The sequence below is a fragment of the Blennius ocellaris genome (assembly GCF_963422515.1).
Source record: "Blennius ocellaris genome assembly, chromosome: 5".
Classification (NCBI taxonomy): Eukaryota; Metazoa; Chordata; class Actinopteri; order Blenniiformes; family Blenniidae; genus Blennius; species Blennius ocellaris.
The window spans coordinates 21,944,771-21,965,492 of NC_137654.1; the positions used below are offsets into that span (position 1 = coordinate 21,944,771).

Sequence of the window (20,722 nt, forward strand, 5' to 3'; positions counted from 1 at the left end):
TGGTGGTGGAGAGCGGATGGACTATTGCTCCTCAGCAGGGAGACGCTGAAGACGACCGATGGTCGTTGTTTGGAGTACAAAGATTTCAAAACACGTGTCGAGGAGCCAAACAGGTAAGAAACCACCATGGCTTTTTATATTTCTCATAAACCTGCACGTTGAAGACCTTCTTACGTGACCTGTCAGTCAGATGCAGCCTCTTCTGCAGACACTTCACAACGAAGTAACTTTGAAAGTCTTTGTATGTTTTGCCATAAGTAATACTTTAAAGTTCGATTTGCACCGTTTTTTTTAATGTGTTGTCACTTTCATTCATATGTACTGTGCAGCAAGCTTGTGGAGTAAAGTGTGATGTGCTAAGTAGGGCGCTCCACTATGTACAGTATGTGACAGGGATGCACAAGCTGGCATCGTGCCAGCTTGTAATTCATCCCCACATCATCCACTTTTCAGGATTACACATATACTATATATATATGTGTGTGTGTGTGTGTGTGTGTGTGTGTGTGTGTGTGTGTGTGTGTGTGTGTGTGTGTGTGTGTGTGTGTGTGTGTGTGTGTGTGTGTGATCTGAAGGATAGGTTGACTTAAACTGTCTCTAAGTAGGAATCAACTTTCTGTTTTCTTTTCCAACCAAGGATGCTCACTCTCCTGAGGGCTCCATTACAACAGTGCAAAGCTGCAACTATTAAAGGACCAACTCTATATATTTATGTATAATAATAATAATAATAACAATAATAATCAGAATCAGAATCAGAATCAGAATCAGAATCAGAATCAGAATAATATATCATTCATATCAATTGTATATTTGGAAAGTGATGCATGCAAACTTTCAAATGCATCCAACAGTATTTTTGGAGATATTTTGCACAGAACTAGTTTTTATTCCAGATAACTGTAGAACTTTATTTGTGTAAGGAGCCTTAACTAGACTTAATTAGAATATTGACATATACACACATATTGTATAATTACGATTACTATTATTATAATTATTTTTGGAAGGTAAATATCTCACAAACACGCTTCTTGTTTGTCGTCTCTAATGCTGTCATTCTGTTTTTTTTTAGTCTTGCAGCCATGACTTGTATACACCCACAACATGGAACTCAGCCCTATGAGAACAGCCTTGGCAGCTCAGAGCTTCAGAGCACAGATATCATCTCCAGGTTAGCTGCGGATATGAACAGCCCCCAGGACCACCTCTCTGCGCCACCCCTGCCAAGCATCAACTCCCTGGTGGGCACTCACATGGGAGACCTTGACGCGTATTCCTGCCAGTTCACTACAGCTCCTGTCCAGTTGACTCCTTCGTCAGGCCAGGAAACCCCCTTCAAGCTGGATGATCTCCAAGTGTACGGCTGCTACCCGGGGTCGTTCATGCTGACTTACCCAGAGGGGGACGTGTCCCCCAGTGGTTCCGACTATTTTGGCAGCCCGGCGTCGGCCTCGTCGCCGTCTACCCCCGGGTTCCAGAGTCAGCCCCCGTCCGCTTGGGATTCAGCCTTTGGGCCCTACTCGCCCAGTCCGGGATTCTGGGCGGCTGAGGAGACCTCGGCGGCACATGCACCAGCCTTCTTCACATTTGGCTCGGGGTCCGTGGAGGACATGTCTCATTTGGGTCAGCCACACTTGCATGAACAGCAGGACCCTTTCTCTTTGATCCAGCCCCACCCGTCTGCAATGACCTTCCCCGCGTTGGCCATGGAGCAAGCACGTAGCCTTGATGGCACTGAGCAGCTGGATGAAAGCGTATCGCCAAAGTTAAAAAGTTCAAGTGGAAGCGAGGGCTGCTGTGCTGTGTGTGGGGACAATGCCTCCTGTCAGCACTACGGCGTTCGCACCTGTGAGGGATGCAAAGGGTTTTTTAAGGTAATACGATCTCACATGCCAATACAATCAGTACATTCAGAACCACATTGCTTTACCACAAAGAGCAGATATCTTGCAGAATTTTCCTTAATTGATTGTTTTTTGTTGTTTTGTTTTTTTTTATTTCGCAGCGTACAGTACAAAAAAATTCCAAATATGTTTGCCTTGCCAACAAAGACTGTCCTGTGGACAAGAGGAGGCGGAATCGATGCCAGTTCTGCCGTTTCCAGAAGTGTCTCACTGTGGGCATGGTCAGAGAGGGTGAGTTCACAGCAACGCAACATGAGTCAGAAAAGAAAACAATCAATACCAAACCTGAAATAATGGATTACTTCTGCAAAATCTACAGTTGTGCGCACGGACAGCCTGAAAGGACGAAGAGGTCGCCTTCCTTCAAAACCTAAAGTGGCCCAAGATGTGACGACCACTGTGTCTCCAGTCAGCATGATCGCGTCACTTGTACGGGCCCACATCGAATCAAACCCTGGCGTGGGAAATCTGGATTATTCCAAGGTGGGGAATTTGATAATGGTCCACCAACTTTCTAGTTCTTTTGGGGGGAGTTCTTCTCGAAGGTAAAGGTGGACTGAAGCTGTGTTGTCCTTATTTCAGTATGCAGAGACAAAAGTCCGCTCGAGCCAGAAAGAGGACGCCAGTGACATCAAGCAGTTTTACGACTTGCTCACAGCCACCTTGGAGGTTATCAAGAAATGGACCCAGAGCATCCCGGGTTTCTCCGACTTCTGCTTGGAGGATCAGGATCTGCTGCTGGAGGCTGCATTTGTTGAACTCTTCATCCTGCGGCTTGCATATCGGTGAGTGAAACTTTCTCGGAAGTTTTAGACGTTTGGTTTTTAACTATTTAACAACGATTTATTTTTCTTTTAAAGGTCCAACGCTAAAGTGGACAAACTTATCTTCTGCAATGGAGTGGTGCTTCATAAAATGCAATGTGTCAGAGGTTTTGGGGACTGGATTGACTCCATATTGGAGTTTTCCCAAAGTCTTCATCGCATGAAGCTGGATGTGTCGTCCTTCTCTTGTCTCACGGCGCTTGTCATCATCACTGGTAAGTCAATTCAGTTGAGTTCAGAACACTTGTGCAGTTCTTATGCAACACATGTAATGGAACTTGACACTCGTATAGGATGGAGAGCAAAACAAACAACCCCACGTTAACAAACAAAGGTATACAGCAGGTGGAGAGGAGACTTTCAGCAGAACCACAATCAAAGATGGCGAACGTGAGGTTATGAGCTGGTAAAGAGGAAATATTGTGAGAAATATTCACCAGAAGGTACAGAGTGGCACTGACTTCAAGATAATATCCAATGGGGACATTTTGTATGAATGCATGTAGAATAAAAAGAGAAAAAAAGGCTTTGGGCATTGCGTGAGGTCTCCACAGTCCAAACATATAGCAGCATGACTGAGAAAATGTTCCTGGGTGACATAAACCTGTTCAATCTATGTTCCCTCTATGAGTGAGCACACTATAAGAGAATATGCAGAGTGGTTCTTTGAAAACTTAAATTCATTCACTATGATAACATGAGCACAAGGACCCTTCATAAAGTTTCGCTGCAAAAACACGACGGTTACACAACAGAGGACAGACATAAACAGATGTGTGTTGAAATGTAACGTGATCACATGTGCTCTGCACAGAGGAGGTGTCACGCATCACAATAAAGCCTAAATATAACCACAATGCAGGTTTACGTCTAACGCCAAGCAAGTGTCCTGGGGTAAAAGCATTAACACTGCCAACACACGGTCAGTATTGTGGTGGAATTCAGTAAATTGTTGGTAAATGTGTCTCTTTTATTTTTTCCCCCTCACAGACAGACATGGTCTTAAAGAGCCTAAACGTGTGGAAGACTTGCAGAACCAGCTCATCACCTGCCTCAAAGATCATGTCTCCGGCTGCGGCTCTGACTCCTTGCGGCCGAATTATTTGTCCAGACTTCTGGGGAAGCTGCCTGAACTCCGGACTCTGTGCACTCAGGGCCTCCAGCGCATCTTCTACCTCAAATTAGAAGATCTGGTTCCCCCTCCACCGATTGTGGAAAAAATATTCATGGATACGCTTCCGTTTTGAGCGTGAGGCGGGTGGCGGATCATCGGTCACGTCGATCCGGGAGTTAATTCGAGAGCCAAAGACTGAATGCTCTGACTCAGGCTGCGAAACACAGAAGAAGAAAGCTGAGGGATTGTGTGGCCTCACGGGAAAACTGTAGTGTAAAAGCAGTATGTATATGGAGCCATTACGAAATGACTCTTCCTAGTTTTTTTCCAGGAAGTTGTGTGGCCTCCGGTATGAATGACAAAGGCTAGACCAAAACTAGACCAAAACGCAGCTGTTGACAAATAACAAGCTGCTGTGAATGAAAACATTTTCAATGATGGGGAAGATGACTGCACTTTCTAAACACTTACAGAGTGAATTCAAACTATATATGTGCCGTGGTTTGAATTATATAAACATTAAGCATTATCGGGATGTTTTTAGCATGAGTACCGAAACCGTTGATATTTAATGTTTTGTTTAATTTGCTTCAGGTGCTGCACTGTGGTCAGAAGAGCACATTATTTCCCACAACCACTTTGTTATTCAGTCCTCACACGTTGACATCCAAAGTTCGTGAGCACTGCCCCAGTGTGTGTCATGTGTAACGCCACCAGATGGTTGTGGTGATCATAAAGTAGGTTAAACCTACTGAAACATAGTTCCTTAGTATCATTCATGCATCATGAATCGACATTGAGCAGCTAATATACTGTGTATTGTCTAGTACAGTCTTACACACTGGTCGTGTTTGTAAATGTGTGTTTGAAACCTGTCACATGAACTGTATTCTACAGTTTGTTTTTATGTAAAAACATATATTTTCTGCAGTAAAACATTAAATACAATGCATAACTGCGTTTTTAATGGCATCTTTTGGTCACGTTCAATTATTTGTTTTTGCATAGAAATGGATGGAATTATAATCACTTAGTCTATTTTTGATTTGCGGGGATAACAGATTTGATGTTATAAACACAGATTTAAGATACTTTACTGATGCTCTTGAAAAAAATAATTTGTCTTCACCCTATTAATAGCAGTAAGTTCCTGCTGTGCAGAGGAGCATTTGCAATATAAGGGTCTTTGCTAAGGGGTAACCTGTTGTCAGTTGGATTTGAACCAGCAAACTTCTGTACACAAGCTTGCTCCTCTCTCTTCGAGACCACTGCTGTCCCTTGATGCTTCACTTTATATTAAAAAGGACATTCTACGACTTTATCTTCCATTGTGTGGCAATGCTGAGTTTCCTGCTGTAACAGCAGCCTGTCTGCCTGAGTCAAGTTCTATTGGCAACAGATCAGAAAATACTGCTAAAAAATGTACCCGTCCATCTCCCTCCCAGTTATGTGCTTGTCTCTTTTTAGAAGCGGGTGGAATTCCCTGTCCGGTCTCATATGACCCAGACTACTTCATCATCGTATAGTGCCACACTCTCAAACGCAAGCGAATGTGTGTCACTGCGGTGCGTGTCAACACATGACTGCACACCTCATAATGCTTGAGTTTAAATGTGGAAATGCTGAGATTATTTATGGGTGGCAATTTAGAAATGACTCGGGTGCACCTGTTAATAGTGCATGTGACTGGGTAACTCCAAAGTAACAATGTAAAAGTCGCAGAGTCAGCAGGAACACAGACAGTCAGGATGGTCAGTGACCCAGACGCACCGACACTGAAGAGTGCCAGTCAGGGCTCGGAGCCCAGAAAACAAATGCAACTCTAATGGCATATTTGCCGCTTTGCCCAGATGTTGTGGTTTATTCCAAGGCGTGTGAGTTTCATGGCAATCTGTCCTGGTAAGAGGAAACATTGAAATCTGCAGGATTCATCCTCTGAATGCCTTGAATGATCATGCAACATTTCAGTTCACTGTTGATCAATGGTGCACTGGCATGTGTGCTATAGATAGAAAAGTAATATATTCTAGTATTAAACTGTTGATCAAGTGTGCAAAGTTTACAAATTGTTGCATAGAAAGAGCTGACAAGGTAATTTTTCATTTGTTTAAATTCACTTATCATTTTGGACATTTTCCAGTGAAATTAAAAAAAAGAAAAGAAACGATCAACATTGTGAAACACAGCCCACATTTTACCTGGTCTCTCCTTATATTATTCCTGGAGATCTAATGAAGTGCAGAAGGGGTCCAACAATGATACTTTAATGCATTATGTGGAGTGTTTCTTCCTCTCGACTGGCTTCTGCACAGGTGGAGTCGTTCCATGTGCTGCACGCATCAGTTTCACCAATATGAATCCCTGCAGATTTATTGCACTTCGCCTGGGTGATTCTGTCGTGATCCAATATCATGTGACTAAGAATAGACTTTGTGTGGTTAATCTGGAGGTAATTTACAACTGACTCATCTGAAGAAGCTACCAGCTGGTCATGTGTTGTTATTGAGTTTCACTTTCTGATATGGTCTCTCCGCTGCGGCAACGCAACAGTCGGAAGATTTTATAATCTCACAAATGCGGCACTTACGCAACAAGAGCAACTGGATAAAGTCAGCGTCACTCTGATCTCAGCACTTATGTGGGTGATGGTACACTGATAAACGCTGTGTGGACAGTACAGCTCTATTATGAGCTGCCCATCGGGCCTCAGCTGAAACTGGGGAATGTCCCTCGTTGGACATGCCAGTGGGTAGCGATGGATCAAAAGGTTCAGGCAGAGTTACAGGACGAAAGGCCAGGTCCAGATCTCAAACTGTCCATCACACACTGTACAGGACTGTTGCATCTGTGAGAAAACGAGAATGCCACATCCATAAAATGAGCCCAACAGGACGGCTTCAGTTTCAGAGGTGTGCCTCAGACTTGTTCGCAGAGTGTCCAGGGCACAGCGTGATGGGTTTCACAAGGGATCACCGCTGACTTAACTCAGGGGGGGGAAGGGTGGGGGGGATGCTCAGTCGTTGTTGAATAAATTAAATGATGGGGTCATTATGACCCCAAGGAAGATGGGGGATCAGGTGTCCTGATGTCCCCTACATTTAAATACTATAAATGTTCTGTCGCCTGGCCGATGCAAAGCCTGGTTGATTTGCTGGACTATGGCTCAGGTTGGTTGAACAGGTCATCTTCCATTTGCAATTTGGTGGTTAGAGTCCCAAATTCACCCTCGAGCAAGGCACTGAACTAGAAAGTGCATGTGTGTATGTGTAATTCTTTGATTGGTGTTCATAATGTGAAGGGGTTTGAGACTGCCGACAATTTAATAAATCCGCTCAGGTCCCAAAGTGAGACTGCAAAACAGTCATAAAGTGTTTAGAGCACATTTGAATTTACAAGAATATGTTGTGAGAAAAAGATATTGATATAATAAAATTTCAAGTGCAGCCACCCTCAAAAATTACTATTTCAAGAGTTTACTTGAAAGATATTGTGTATATTCCAGAAATGGACCAGTGACCTGTCAGAGGTGTCCATGACCTGTGGATACTTATAGCTGGGATACTTTCAAAAAAGTAAAATTATTGCAATAAATGCTCAGTAACTCACACAACACTTGAGGGATATTCTGTATTTTAACCTAAAATGTTTGCATGAAATCAAATACATTATGTCGGTCTACCACATTCCTTTACAATTTTATTTCCATAAGAAAAGACTGGTGGAAATTAAGAACTAAGACTTGACACGATGGAAACTGTATCTTCTTCTGTTACTTTCCTTCACTGTTTTTCTTCTCAACAGTACATCACTACTTATTCCAGCATCTGACAAGGAAAAAGTATCAATGACGCCCGATGGTGTATTTAAACAGAAAAGGAGGCTCAAAAATTATGATTTACGTGTAGCTAATGAAATACCAGAAGGCTGTGCCTTATCCTCGTCTCACAGACACGTTCTGCTGGAAGCTCCAACTCCAGCGGCCAGTTTCACTTTGTAAACGCTCTGCATGGGTAGTACCATATATGCAGCGCATGCGAGAGGACGACGCAGCCTTCAGAAACAACCAAAGTCGTGTATAGGCCACAATTCCTGCACGTAGTCATATCGGAGGGGTCAGGACTCATCCGTCCAGATGGTGACAGGGCAGCACACCGCCCCTCTGAACACTTCCAATAATAGCCTCAACTAAAATAGACAGTCATCACATGAAATCAATAATGCCACTTAGATATGACAGAGTGTGCTGGCAGGCCGCCTTCAGACGGGGATTATCCCGACACTTGTCTCGCCGTGCTCAAGTCCGTACAGTAGCCTTCACCTGGAGTTTCCTCCACACGAAGATGACAGCGGCAGTGAGCTGTTGCGCTTTTCGTCTGCAGGGTGCTCGTATTAAACGCACCTGGTCAGCCTTCAAACTGCCTGAAGCAGAGAGCGACGGTCAGATAAAACGAGTTCCCTTTATAAAGATCTTGAAAGAAAACAGATACTGATAATGTGGTTGCAGCAGGTCTCGTAGAGACAGTAGAGTAGCGCCATCCAGTGGGAACCTTATGTCTTTACATTGTTCCTCCCATTTTCTGTGAATTGTATTTTCTCATTACTAAGTATCGGCCTCAGTCCCTAGCGTCCTTTATCCTACTTAACCCATTATTCTACCGGAATATTCCACCCTGTTCTCTTTCACGTTCCACCAAAGCCTCTAATGTACTCATTCTTATTCCTGTGGTTGTTTTTGAGGTTTCTCCCGTATAATTTTTAAGTTACCGAGACATTTTGATGACAGGTTGACACTTATTTTTAACCAGTCTACACAACTGTCATCTTTTTCACTGTTCTGAATAGTTCACCCCCCCGAAGTACTTAAAACTTCTACCTCGTTATAACCTCCTCTCCCCGCACCCTCAATGTCCCGTCATCACACTTCCATTCATGTTTCAAACATCTCCATGCTCCCAACACTGTGGCTCACCAGGCAACTGTATCTGAAAACAAGCTTTTAATTTGAATTTGTTCTTAAAGAAGCCTAAACACACAGGGACAATGCAAATAAAAACATTTTTGGGATAACTTGTAAACCGGATTCTCAAGTATTAAAAAAGCCCTAAAACAGCACTAACATCTAAAGGTTAAAGAAGTTTCTCCCCCCAAAAAAATAAAATAAAATAAAATAAAAAAAAATGCTGAGGTCTACATCCTAATCTGGAGTAACGACACATCACATTTTAAAATCAGGCCATGGAAAGTTGGCTGGAGATCTGCTCGAACTTAAACGATTACTCGGCCCATTCTCAGGCCTGTGAAGAAAGAAAGAAAGAAAAAAAGGTGTCAAATGAATTTTAAAGACAAGAGCCACAAATGAAGGCAAATTGAAAACACGTTATTTACTGTAAATCAGTCTTGGTATCCACACCCCAGCAGAAGGGCTTCGCACCAATGTTCGCTTCTGCAAGACAAAAAAATGGCAGAATTTTATGAAGGCAAAATGGCAGAACCAAAGTCCTGCATCGCATCACATTATACAACTGTATGCAATGAAGGGGCCGTGGGAATAATCTTTTAACTGCAGGACAGAGCCAATCATACCCAGGTCCCAGTCCTCTGTGGCATTTGGGTTTACCCAAGTACTAACTGGGACCTGCCAGGGGCATTGTTCATCCCCCCCAGCGGCTGTAAAGACAAAAGCAACAACAACACTCCTGTCAAATACTGTGAACAATCAACTGCGACTCCACAGGTGAAGAAATTGACAATTTGACCTTCTTCGCGGTTCACAGTAGTCCGGTTCTCACAGGTCTCAGTGTGGCGTGCCAGCTCATGCTTGGGAACCAAATGGCAAGCGTTGTAAGGGCAGGTTTTCAGCTCACCGACGAGTTCTGGGTGGTTCTGCATCGCGTGTGACGCATCAGGCGAAGTCAGAGGCCGCAAGAAAGTCACAATTCAATTTAAAGGAGAGTCGTGGTTTAGGTACTGAGCCTTGGTGAAGTTCTTGACATTAACTTTGCATTCAAGCCATGTTCCTCACATTAAGGTGGAACATTGCATGCAGAGGACATCATGGACTAAAAGAAGAAACTAAATACGAAATAAATAGTATAATGGAGTAAACGCGTAAATCATGGGTTTTCAATTTCTCCATTTATGCTCAACATTAGGATGCAGTGGAACATTTACCGCTATAGTCAACAACGAACATCATAGCCATTGAATGAATTACTCAGAATGTCTGCAAGTGAGTTTTGACATTCAAAATCTGAATTTTTGCATCTATTCAATTGTGAAGCAGCAATGGGTTGCATTTTGATGTACAAACAGGAAATAAAACTCTCTCTCCCTATATATATATATATATATATGCTGCACATTTCTGCAAATATGTGCATATACAGTGCTAGAACTGACCTTCTTGCATTTCAGAAGGTGGTAGGGTAAGCGACAGTTCCTGATCTGGTGGTTCTTGTCAAAAGGACACTGCACAAGTGTTTCTGGGTCCAAGTGTCCTCTATCATCTTGGAAAGAAACACAGACTATCCATTAATACATATCTGAAGATAAATGTGACAACATTCAAAATGCAATAAGTATGGGTAGTTGTACCATTTTTGTCCTCTTGGTTTTGGGTTCTCTCCGGCATTGACCTGCAGGGGGCGATGGTGGTCCCAAACCGAAAGGTCGACATTTTGAGCAGGCAAACTGTGAGGAAATACAATTTAGTTTATTAATTAATGTAAAACAAAGAAAACAACACACAAACAGACAACAACACAGTATTTCCAGAGATACTTCCAGGGCCAGTGATATATCAAGTGCCTCATAAAGCATGCCTTCTAAACCCGAGAGCAATGAAAAATTGTTGGCGCGTGGCCAAGTGTCGGCTTCTGGCAAGACGTTCAACCGTCCGAAAGAAATAACTCAACGAATTTCAAAGAAAGATAGGATAGGCTTTCTGAAGCACACACAATCGAGAATTAGCGAGAGAAACGTCCTAGCATGGTACCTTGTGTTGGCTAAGATTTCCGTGAACCGTGAGTTCGCGTTCTGTAAAGCCACACCGGGAAAAAAAAAGGTTTAAAAAAAAAAACAACACGCGCGACGCAGGGTCACGTGACTCCCCGACTCGTATTATAAGGTAAAAAAAAAGTATTTAAATATATAAACGTTTTGTTTTGTAGTCTAAAATGTGCTACCCAAATAGCATAATCTCAAGACTATCAGTAAATAATTAAGAACACAAAATAAATTGAGTTAGTTAGTGTTAAATTTGTTAGGCAGGTACGGGATCAAAGGACTCGAGAGTTCCGCCGTCGCCGAACCGGAAATAGAGCGGTTGCATGCGATTTGATACGAATAAGTAAAAGTAATGGAAAAGTGTTCAAATAATGTTGAGTTTTGTTGAAATGCAAAACTTAGCAGCTTTTACATGTTTAAAAGAAAGTGTGTAGTGAATTCTGTAATTGGTCCCCACAGAGAAGAATTGGGGCAACTTAATAAAAGTATTCCACATGAGCATGTGATGAAAGAAGGAAAAACTCAATTTAAACAGGACCAAACTTCTCAACAGCCAGGCTTAGACGTGGTTTAACATTGTATTTGGGTCTGAAATATGAAAAGGGTCACAGACAGAGCCTTCAGTTCTTCTGCGTTCATTGTGTAGATAGTGTATGGAAGTAAAACTGTGCCATCAGATTCTGAATTCGAATTTCTAACTCTGAATTTTTTTACCATCGAAATCAGACTTTGAATTTGAAAAGCTGTCTAAAACATCTAAAAATATTCAGAGTTAGAAATTCGAATTCAAAATCTGATGGCACAGTTTTACTTCCATAATAGTGCCGGACAGTAATACACTGTGGCAATACAGGCTAGAATATTATTAACAATTGTATCTCAAGCAGAACACTGTGGAACTCCATGTTTAATTTTTGTCTGATTTAACATAATCAGATTTGCAAATATATGAACCCAGTAGGGTTAGATTATCCACCATTCGATTGGCACAAGTTAATAGTAATGTTTCCGATCTTAAATCAGTATTCTATACACATAGAGATATTAATCCTCCCTTCCATCTTCTATATATTGGTTCATCCTGTGCAGGAGCACAGTGCAGAGGAGCAGAGCACAGCCAACTATGGTGCACCATGGACAGGTCACCAGTCCATCACAGGGCAAACAACCACACACGGTCACATTCATACCTTCGGGAAGTTTTACAGTCACCAATTAACCTCACATGAAATATTTTAGAATGTGGGCGGAAACAAGAGAACATGTAAATTCCACACAGAAAAGACCAGCCAGTATTTGAAAACCTGCAGCATTCTTGAACAATTCTCAAATTGTGGTACATGTACCACTCGTGGTGACATGCTATACATGTACACTGTAAACGCACCAAGAACATGAAACTCAAACCTTCAACCGAGTTCGGAAAACTTTCAGAAATAGTTTAGGGTTAGAGGTCGAAGCTATGTTTGTGACTGCAGGATATAGTTATGTCCATGACATTTAGCAAAGAGAAAAAAACTCGTATGACTTACAAAAAAAACAACATCAAATCAACTTAAAACCATTCTGATAACCTTAAGCAAAAGGTGGTTGATATTATTGTTTGTAAAATGTATGTAGGAGTGCTTGTACTGGATTCATTGGTGTACCTACCGATGTGTCCACTGAGTATAATTTTTTAACCTAACCCCTTCAATGTCTAAAATTAAATGTCGATCCCTACGTCTGAAATGTGCTCGGTTTTAGCGGCGTTACGGTAACTGGTCGACGGTCCACGGCGCAGCTTATTAGCGTCATTACGGTAACAGCGCCTCCTCCAGTCAAACATGGCGCTGTCCTGTTCGCGGCTGTGCAGCCAGCTGTCTTTGGTCCGACTGTGGGGTCTCAGGACAAACAGGGCAACGCACGGCGTGTGTCTCCCCTCCGTGTCCTGTCAGGCCGGGTATGTGTGAATCAAGCCAGAGCTCAGACTTTCACCGGCTGACACTTTTGTTTTCATCCGCATCTGGAGCCACGGCTAAGCTAACCCCGGTTCGGCGTCTAATCAGCCGCCCGGTTTCATATTTATTTAATCCTCGCTTTATAGTAATATTATGCCTTGTCACACGCTGTCATCGGTGTCTGTTCATTATAACATTAATCCGAGTTTTTAAACGGAGCGAAAATGATTGATGCGGTGTTATCAGGTGGACAGTAACTAAGTATTTGCACTTTATGCTGTACTTGATTATATTCCTCGGGATTCTGCTTTATCTTTACATGCGTATCTTTCATTCTGACGATTTTCGATCTTTTCCTTCTTCCTTGTGTCAGTCAAACTTTCTCATTATTTGTTTGAAGCTATGCGCCACAGTGACAGTTGATTAATAAGCTGGTGTATCCAGAATGACAGAAGTAGTTGCGTCATACCAATAGATTGGCTTGTCGGCTTCTAAATCACACAGCGTGAGGAAATATGTAATAATGACTCGTAAAGATTGGCCATTTGCTTTGTATATTGAGCCAAGTTTCTCCTTCCCAGGTTGCCCCTGTGCAGACTCTATTCAACCTCTCAAGTGAAACGAGGAATCGGTCGATATGTCGCCAACAAGCTCCAGAAAGCAAACGCCAAATATGAAAGTTTCCTTCAAAGGAGGTTTCCTCGCTTTTTCCAGCTCTACCACACGTTGACGGAAGGTAAACGAACAAACCTCTGAAACACACGGAGGGGCCGATAATCACTGCTAAATGAAAGAGGCAAACTCAACTAGGCTTTTACAACTTCTAACAGAGTTTACATGATCTCTCACATGTGTGGGTTTTTCTTTCTTTCCCCCAGGTCCCCTCACTAGGTCTTAAAACAAAGGCGTTTGAGGTGAACTGGTTTCTCTTGATTTCCTGTAGGTCTGAATGGGACTTGTTTACACCGTGATGGGCTGGTGACAGGTTCAGGGTTGTACTCTGCTGTCACCCATAGTCAGCTGGGATCCGGTCCAGCACCCGACCTCAAATACACAAGCTGCAGTCAGAGATTAAAAAAAAAGAAATGACATTTTCCCTGTGACATTCTGCGCAGCCTTTTTCGTACACTAACCTTTCAGACACTATTTATTACTGAATAGGTTGTGGTTTTATTAATAAACACTTTTATTTTAGAATGCTTAACCTCAACCTGTTTTTTTGTGTGTTTTTTTTTAGTCACTGTTATCCATTGAACAGCTGGTGAGCACACCTCGCCCTGAGCATGCTGTCCTTACTTGACTCCTCAGATCTAATGTGCCACTGTAGCAACACCTCCTCTTGTTAATGCTGCTCATAAAAGCTTCTTTGCAACAGTCTGTCCCTTGGTTGACCTCTGACTTACGGCGGACGGCCAAGGCTCAGACTCTTAGGCTCAGACTCAGTCGGTGGTGCTCTCAAAAAAGAAACGAGGTGGGGCATTGAGCATCAGTTAAAATCACATGAGTGGTCATTCCATCCATTCATCATCTTACACCCCTATGTCCAGCTTCGGGTTGCGGGGCACACTTTGAACAGGTCACCAGTCCGTCACAGAGCAAACACACATTCACACCTATGGACAATTCGAAGCCACCAACTATCCTGAAATAAAAAAAAAATTTTTGGGGGGGGGTGGGTTTGGACTGAGGGAGGAAACTGGGGTTCACCTGGAGATAACCGATGTATTTTAACTTAATTGGGGTTGCTTGTATTGTCTCATTCCAGGTTTCAAGCTTCTGTTCAAAGATGCCAGTGAAGTGAAGAGGATAAAGGTACAAATGTACACTGATGGGACGCAGCTCCAGGACTTGCCCTACAGAGACCTGGAGAAACTAAGACAGGTGGGTCTGGTGACTGGATCAGCGTCAGCAAATCTGAGACTCGTCAGATGTGAGTGGAGGATTTTTCAAGTTAAAACACCATCATCATCACCATCGGTGTGTAAATTGTGGACGATTGAATCAGGTTACTTGTGTAGGAATGAAATGGGAATTTACTCACAGAATTGTTCTTTTAAAAAAACAGAATTTTAAATGAACCTGCTCAAAAAAGGGGAGGTTCCAAAAAAAAAAAAAATGGTCACGCCAATATTTGTGCTTTCTCTGTCATTGGCACATGATTAAGGTTGTGTTTCTTCTCCTTTCTTTGTAGAAATGATATAAATATAAAATAAGTGAATTGTTTTTTGTTGAAGATTATACATATATATATATATATATATATATATAAATACATTATAGTAAAGTCATATTTATTGAGACTGCTTTTAAATAGGGCTTATTAAACTCAAAATGTATTGTCATGTACACGTCAGAACAGTAACATTGTTTCTCTGCTGGCGACAGGGAATGTGCAGTGTGTGATGGTGTATTTATACAAATGGTTCGTAAAGGAAACAAAGTGCAAGATAGAGAGAGATCGTCTCTGCAGAGAGGACAGTGATCCTCAATCGTCTTCAGCACTCTCTGCAGGCATTTCCAGTCCCTGGCAGTCGTGCAGGAATGTTGTTTGTTCAACAGTCATTTGTATTTTCTCAATCTGATGCACTTTATTCAGCTTTCAGTCAGGCTTTTTTTCCTCTCTGTCAATTTTAGGATACATATTAATGAAACTCCGACACAAATTGTTCATTTTTATATCCTCAAATGGTGTGAAAACCTTCTTATATTTCTGGTCTGGCACACCAGTGAGGTCAGCGAATGAATTTCACTTCTTTTGATGAAGGCTTTGTCGGTGTGACGTCTTCTCCTTAGTTTTGTTCTGGTTAAGCAATTTGTAAGACGATTAATGAAAGTTTCAATATAAAAGAATAAAGATCAATGGTTTATATATGCGAATTTGTTGGGTCTTGTATAAATTATTGTCACTGTTTGGTTTGATGTTTCTCTCAATAGCTTTGATTTGCCTGACATGTGTTTCACAGTTTCGCAGACATGTGATCAAGGCCATCCCACTGGTGTTGATAACCATCCCCCCGTTTGCCAATTACCTGGTGTTTGTCTTGATGTGAGTTAGTTTTTAAATAAGAAACAAAAAGCCACCTTTTGTCTCAGCTGGCCACCACTTCATATTCACATGATCATTCATCCCTCGTCAACGCCATCTCTGCTAACACCTCCTCTCTTTTCACTGCCAGGTACTTTTTCCCCCGTCAGCTCCTCATCCCTCATTTCTGGAATCCCAGGCAGCAGCTGGAGTTTCGAGGAGTTTACCATTCACTCCGGGCTCGGCACCACCGGCCAGTGCTGGAGGGACTCCAGCGTACGAGTCACCAGGTCAAAGACGGGCAGCTCCAGGGCCGCCTCAAAGACCTGTGTGCCAAAGTAAGTGGGACACGGCAGAAAGTGCCGGAACTGTTGAAAAATCTTTTTTAAAAGCATTATGGATTTATTTAGGAGAAAACTAAGATTCATTAACAAAAGTGATCATGATTCAACATTGTTTGGAGTCACGAAGTGAATAATTTAAGTAAAGGTTGTTCACAATGTTGAATTTCATTCAAAAATTGGTATTTTGGTAGGATTTTTTTCTGAAAAGGAGATTTTGGCATCACTATTGCTTGTTTGTTCATTTTTATGAGGGCTTCTTGACAGCAACTGGGTACAAATAATTCTTTCGGTTTCAGCTCCAGCCCCTTCTGTTTTTATCTGTTTTGACTTAAACCTTTATTAGTTTTTTGGATATTTTTGGTATACGTATATAAGTCCTGGACAGTATATCGTTTTTAACAGAAACAAATAAACAAACAAGTAAATAGTAACAGTAAAAATAACAAAGAGTCAGTACAGGTTCAACATGTGATACCTTTTTTATATTTCAAGAATTTCTAGGGTGTAAACAAAAAGCTTATTTATCCTCATCAGTGTCCTTGACAGCTGCTGAAAGAAGAAGAATAAAAGAAGCAAGACATAAATTGTACAAGGTAGAGACGAATATCAGTGTCGGATAGAATAGAAACTTTGACTATTTTTGAGTTGCTACTTAACCTTTTAATGATATTCCAATGTATTTAAAAGGCCCTGTAATGTCACTATTTGTGTGACCATAAGGGGGCAGTAGTGAGTGAGTTACCAGTCGCTTTAAACAGGCAAAGGTCTCATTAACAGAACACAGGATGAATTCATGTGAAGGGGGGGGGGGGTTGATGCTGAAGCTGATTTCCAGCCGATTGTGGGTAAATGCAGGTTACACCCTGGACACGTCGATCACAGAACAAACAGTCACTCACTGGGAACCGTGAGACACAAATCAGGCTTAAAGTGTATCGACGGTGGAAGGAAACCAAAGTACCCGGCGAAAACATTTACAGGGCGGACAATGCCAATGGCGATTCCACATTGCAGCGCCAACTTGTATTCATAAGCTTTTTCGTGTATTCTCAGGTGCAGATGGGAGAAAACCCCAAAGCGTCTGAAATCCTCGCAGTTCGAGGCCTGTTTTCTGGACCGCCTCTGGGCATGAGGAGGATGAGCGTCGCACACATGGCGAGTGAAATCTCACGTCTCTCAGGCGCCGTACAAACACCAAAGCGCTGGTTTTCACATTCCATGTTTTGGGTTCTCGTATGTCCTCGTGGCCTGATCAGAGGCACATCAGCCCCCTGCTCTTCCTGACCCCTCGCCTCCCCGGCTTCCTGATTGGCCGGCGGCTGAACAATCACGCCCTGGAGCTGCTCCAGCTGGACCGGGCCCTCAGCAGGCTGGGCCCTCAGCAGCTGAGCGAGGCCGAGCTCAGACACGTCAGTCACTCTACACCACTGCTTAAATGATTTTGCACGACGGTGTCTCTGCCGGCACGGTAAAACCGCATCGTTCACATCTTTCCATTCGCAGGCTTGTTACGTTCGAGGGCTCAACGCCGACACCGTTGGAATCGGTGAGTGTCGTGAATGGCTGTCTCGGTGGCTCCAGGTGTCCTCTTCATTGAAAGGTGAGCATAAATGATTTTATTTTGTAATTTCAGCTTTGGCTTTAATAGAATTATATTTTTAAACTCGTGCCTTGAAAGCACAGTGCATTCACAGCGTATCGGAATATTTACCACATGAGCTCAACATCACGAGAAACACTCACTTTATTAGTATGATGTTATCCAGTACCTCAACTTCGCCCTAAATTCTGCTTTAAACAAAGATAATAATGTTCGATTTGACGTGAGGTAAGCGCATCTTCTGTTACTTCCATACAGTGAATCCAACAGTGTTTGCGTACATTCCGAAATAAATGTCTATGATGCAGTGATAATATATAGGATAATTCCAATAAACCAGGAATGTGAAATGTCATTTTCAGCCTCATACTGCTACCTGCTGTCTGCAGTGAGGTACAACATTTACTCCTTTACAATTACTTTACGGACAGTGACAAAGGGGATCTAATTCATACAAAGTGTCTCTGTCACAATATTATTATTGCAATCGTGTCGAGGTCTCCAGCACAAGTGATTCCACTGGAGGGGAAGCAGGTCCACATCCACACCGACGCACCAGCAGCATTCAGTGGCTATGGTTACACGGACTAAAATTAATCCGGGTTTTGATCTGATTAGGTTCCGTGTAAAGAGTTTGATTGTGTCATTTCCTACAGTCGGCGCTTCGTGCGCATGTCCGTAACGTCAGTTTACCCAATGTGACATGACCACGTCCGTGTTTACATATAGCGCAGCACAATCCGTGCCACATTTGCACGCAACAGCGTCCCGTTCTCGTCTCTTCCTGATTAGACTTTGGCCAAGAGAAAGTATCTTCGATGTCACCGTTTCAAAAATAATGTAAACGTGGCTACTGTGTCTTAATATTCTGCGAAATCCAACCGTTAGATGGTGCATTCACTGCTGCTGGGAATTCATACAACGATATTCTTTAAGACAAAACAATCAAAAATGCATTGACCCATGATACATTTTTAAATAGCAGGTTTTTAAGTCTTTGGATTTGTGGGGAACTGCCAAGTCTTTTCCAGCTGGTGCGTCGAAGGCCAAAGTCCTTAAAGACTCGAGTCCACAGCTCTAACAGTTTATAAAAGTTCTGCTTTGTCAGATAAACAAAAAAAAACCTTCTGTGACCCTAAATTACATTTCATAAATATGTTCCTGCAGGCTTTATTAAATAAATGTTTGGCTTGTGATTTAATCTTTTAACGAAGTGAGAATAAAAAGGTCATTGTGACACCAAGGCCTACAAGCTATTACGCAAATAGACATATTTATGATAGTTTTATAAAGAATTGTACCCTTCAAAAACAGGGATTGGGAGCAATAACACCAATAAATTAGTGTGATTCACACCGGAGGTTTTCAGAGTTCCTGGACATGGATCTCGTAAAAGTTGAGTCGCCTGTAGGGTTTGCTAAATTACATCCCAAAAAAAAATTTCACTTTGAAACTCTGATAATTCAGTAAAGTTTGTAAAAAAAAAAAAAAAGAAGCACTTTGTGTTGCTCTAAGGTAGCTGTATTGTTTGTAACACAGACTTCAGATAACTTCAAAACGTTGCACGGCTCCTTCATACATATTTGAGTATGCAGTCTGTTTTGTTTGCCTTTCTTCTGTTTGCAGACTCGGAGGTGTCGCTGCTTTTGCACAGTATTGTACTTCTCTCTGCAAACTACGCACACAGTCCCCGCCGTCACTGACGAGAAGCCCGGTGCTGATCTACTTCTCTTATGGCCTCTTTCATGCAATATAGACTGCACAACTTCCCCACAAGAGTTGTACACTTTTTTATTTGCAAAGGAAGTAATACGAGAAAATTGTTCTTGGTGAGGTTTTGAAATTGGAAATGGAAAAAAAAAAAAAATTCTCATTTGGAAAAATGATGAAACCATTGTCTTTATTAGAGATTATTAATGCTGCTTCTTGTAAAATTTCTAAAATTGATTGAAGCACTTGGCTACATTACACCATGACACCCGTCTTCTACACAGTGACAAAGACAAAGCTGGGAAACATACAAAATCATTCCAGCTCAGATAAGTAGTAAAAACTTTGTTAATAAATGACTTTAGGGGTCGTTCAGACACATTCCATTCATAAAATGACACGAGAGCCTTTATGTGGGACTGTCGAATGTGTCTGCATCCACCACGAGCTGTACTCTCATGCCGTTACCTCATTTTCAGTTATGCTTATACATTAATTTAGTTTTTGTACTTTGATCGGTGCTGGTCTGATCATACCAAAGTTGCAGGAAGCTTGTAAAAACAAGTGAGTGGTTCTGAGGAATGGGAAATGGTGTTGTAGTTGACATCAGAAGCAGTCCCGTTTCTTGAAAGCACGATTTTAAGAGAGGGCGTGTTAAAGGATAGTAAATATTAGAATAAAAAAAAAAAAAAAAAAACCATGGCAAAGATATTTAAGCTTGTTTTCTGTATTGGAAAAACTCAAGTTATTCTACTTGATTGAATATTATCTTTGTAAACCTTTTGGACTGCGTCACTGCAAATCAAAAGGTGCCAGTCAAGAGTTGCGATGGCACTTTACCTTATTGTTTACTTATGTTGCATTTGAGGCTTAAAACATAACCTTTTAATTTGTACGACGACACTTCAGCGCGACATTTCACCGAAGCCTTTTGTGTCTTGAGTCACTGAACAAAGCGGAACTGGACATCCTTTTTGTAGATGACTGGTGTTGTGAAGCGTAAAAATCAGATGTGTCATTTCCTTACCGTGCCTTTCGTAACGACTGGCATTAAGCAGCTGAAATATTATTTACAGAAGTTCTGGTCTCTGAATCTTGTTTTTTTTTTTTTTTTTTTATTTCTAAATTGTGTGCTACCTTTCATTTAAGTTTTGAATGTCGTGCCAACATACACACTGTTATGGAATTGTGTCTGAAATAAAAACAACTGTTATGGTGCATTTGTCTGTAATCGGATCATCTTTAAAACTCAA

General features: G+C 41.9%; 3 protein-coding genes across 3 annotated transcripts; 2 read left to right on the top strand and 1 right to left on the bottom strand.

Annotated features, from left to right (window-relative positions):
- Positions 1 to 5,127, top strand: nr4a1 (nuclear receptor subfamily 4, group A, member 1). The gene is made up of 7 exons (XM_080495989.1): positions 1 to 113; positions 1,076 to 1,877; positions 2,009 to 2,138; positions 2,227 to 2,390; positions 2,490 to 2,692; positions 2,768 to 2,946; positions 3,722 to 5,127. The coding sequence occupies exons 2-7, from the start codon at positions 1,086 to 1,088 to the stop codon at positions 3,976 to 3,978; spliced, it is 1,725 nt and encodes a 574-aa protein (XP_080352115.1). The 5' UTR covers positions 1 to 113; positions 1,076 to 1,085; the 3' UTR covers positions 3,979 to 5,127.
- Positions 5,128 to 9,226: 4,099 nt separating this feature from the next.
- Positions 9,227 to 10,521, bottom strand: gtsf1 (gametocyte specific factor 1; the record flags this gene model as incomplete). Its single annotated transcript, XM_080496915.1, has 4 exons — positions 9,227 to 9,288; positions 9,602 to 9,728; positions 10,245 to 10,351; positions 10,440 to 10,521. The coding sequence occupies 4 exons, from the start codon at positions 10,519 to 10,521 to the stop codon at positions 9,227 to 9,229; spliced, it is 378 nt and encodes a 125-aa protein (XP_080353041.1).
- Positions 10,522 to 12,675: 2,154 nt separating this feature from the next.
- letmd1 (LETM1 domain containing 1) lies at positions 12,676 to 20,687 on the top strand. The gene is made up of 9 exons (XM_080497221.1): positions 12,676 to 12,792; positions 13,372 to 13,526; positions 14,556 to 14,671; positions 15,754 to 15,836; positions 15,967 to 16,153; positions 17,213 to 17,314; positions 17,416 to 17,568; positions 17,663 to 17,759; positions 19,386 to 20,687. The coding sequence occupies exons 1-9, from the start codon at positions 12,677 to 12,679 to the stop codon at positions 19,460 to 19,462; spliced, it is 1,086 nt and encodes a 361-aa protein (XP_080353347.1). The 5' UTR covers position 12,676; the 3' UTR covers positions 19,463 to 20,687.
- The last annotated feature ends 35 nt before the right edge of the window (positions 20,688 to 20,722 follow it).

Coding starts and splice junctions, on each gene's coding strand:
- nr4a1 (XM_080495989.1), top strand. CDS start 1,086: ATGACTTGTATACACCCACAACATGGAACTCAGCCCTATGAGAACAGC. Junction 2,139..2,226: donor TGTGGGCATGGTCAGAGAGG/GTGAGTTCACAG, acceptor CAAAATCTACAG/TTGTGCGCACGGACAGCCTG. Junction 2,947..3,721: donor GGCGCTTGTCATCATCACTG/GTAAGTCAATTC, acceptor TCCCCCTCACAG/ACAGACATGGTCTTAAAGAG.
- letmd1 (XM_080497221.1), top strand. CDS start 12,677: ATGGCGCTGTCCTGTTCGCGGCTGTGCAGCCAGCTGTCTTTGGTCCGA. Junction 14,672..15,753: donor ACCTGGAGAAACTAAGACAG/GTGGGTCTGGTG, acceptor TGTGTTTCACAG/TTTCGCAGACATGTGATCAA. Junction 17,569..17,662: donor GCGAGGCCGAGCTCAGACAC/GTCAGTCACTCT, acceptor TTCCATTCGCAG/GCTTGTTACGTTCGAGGGCT.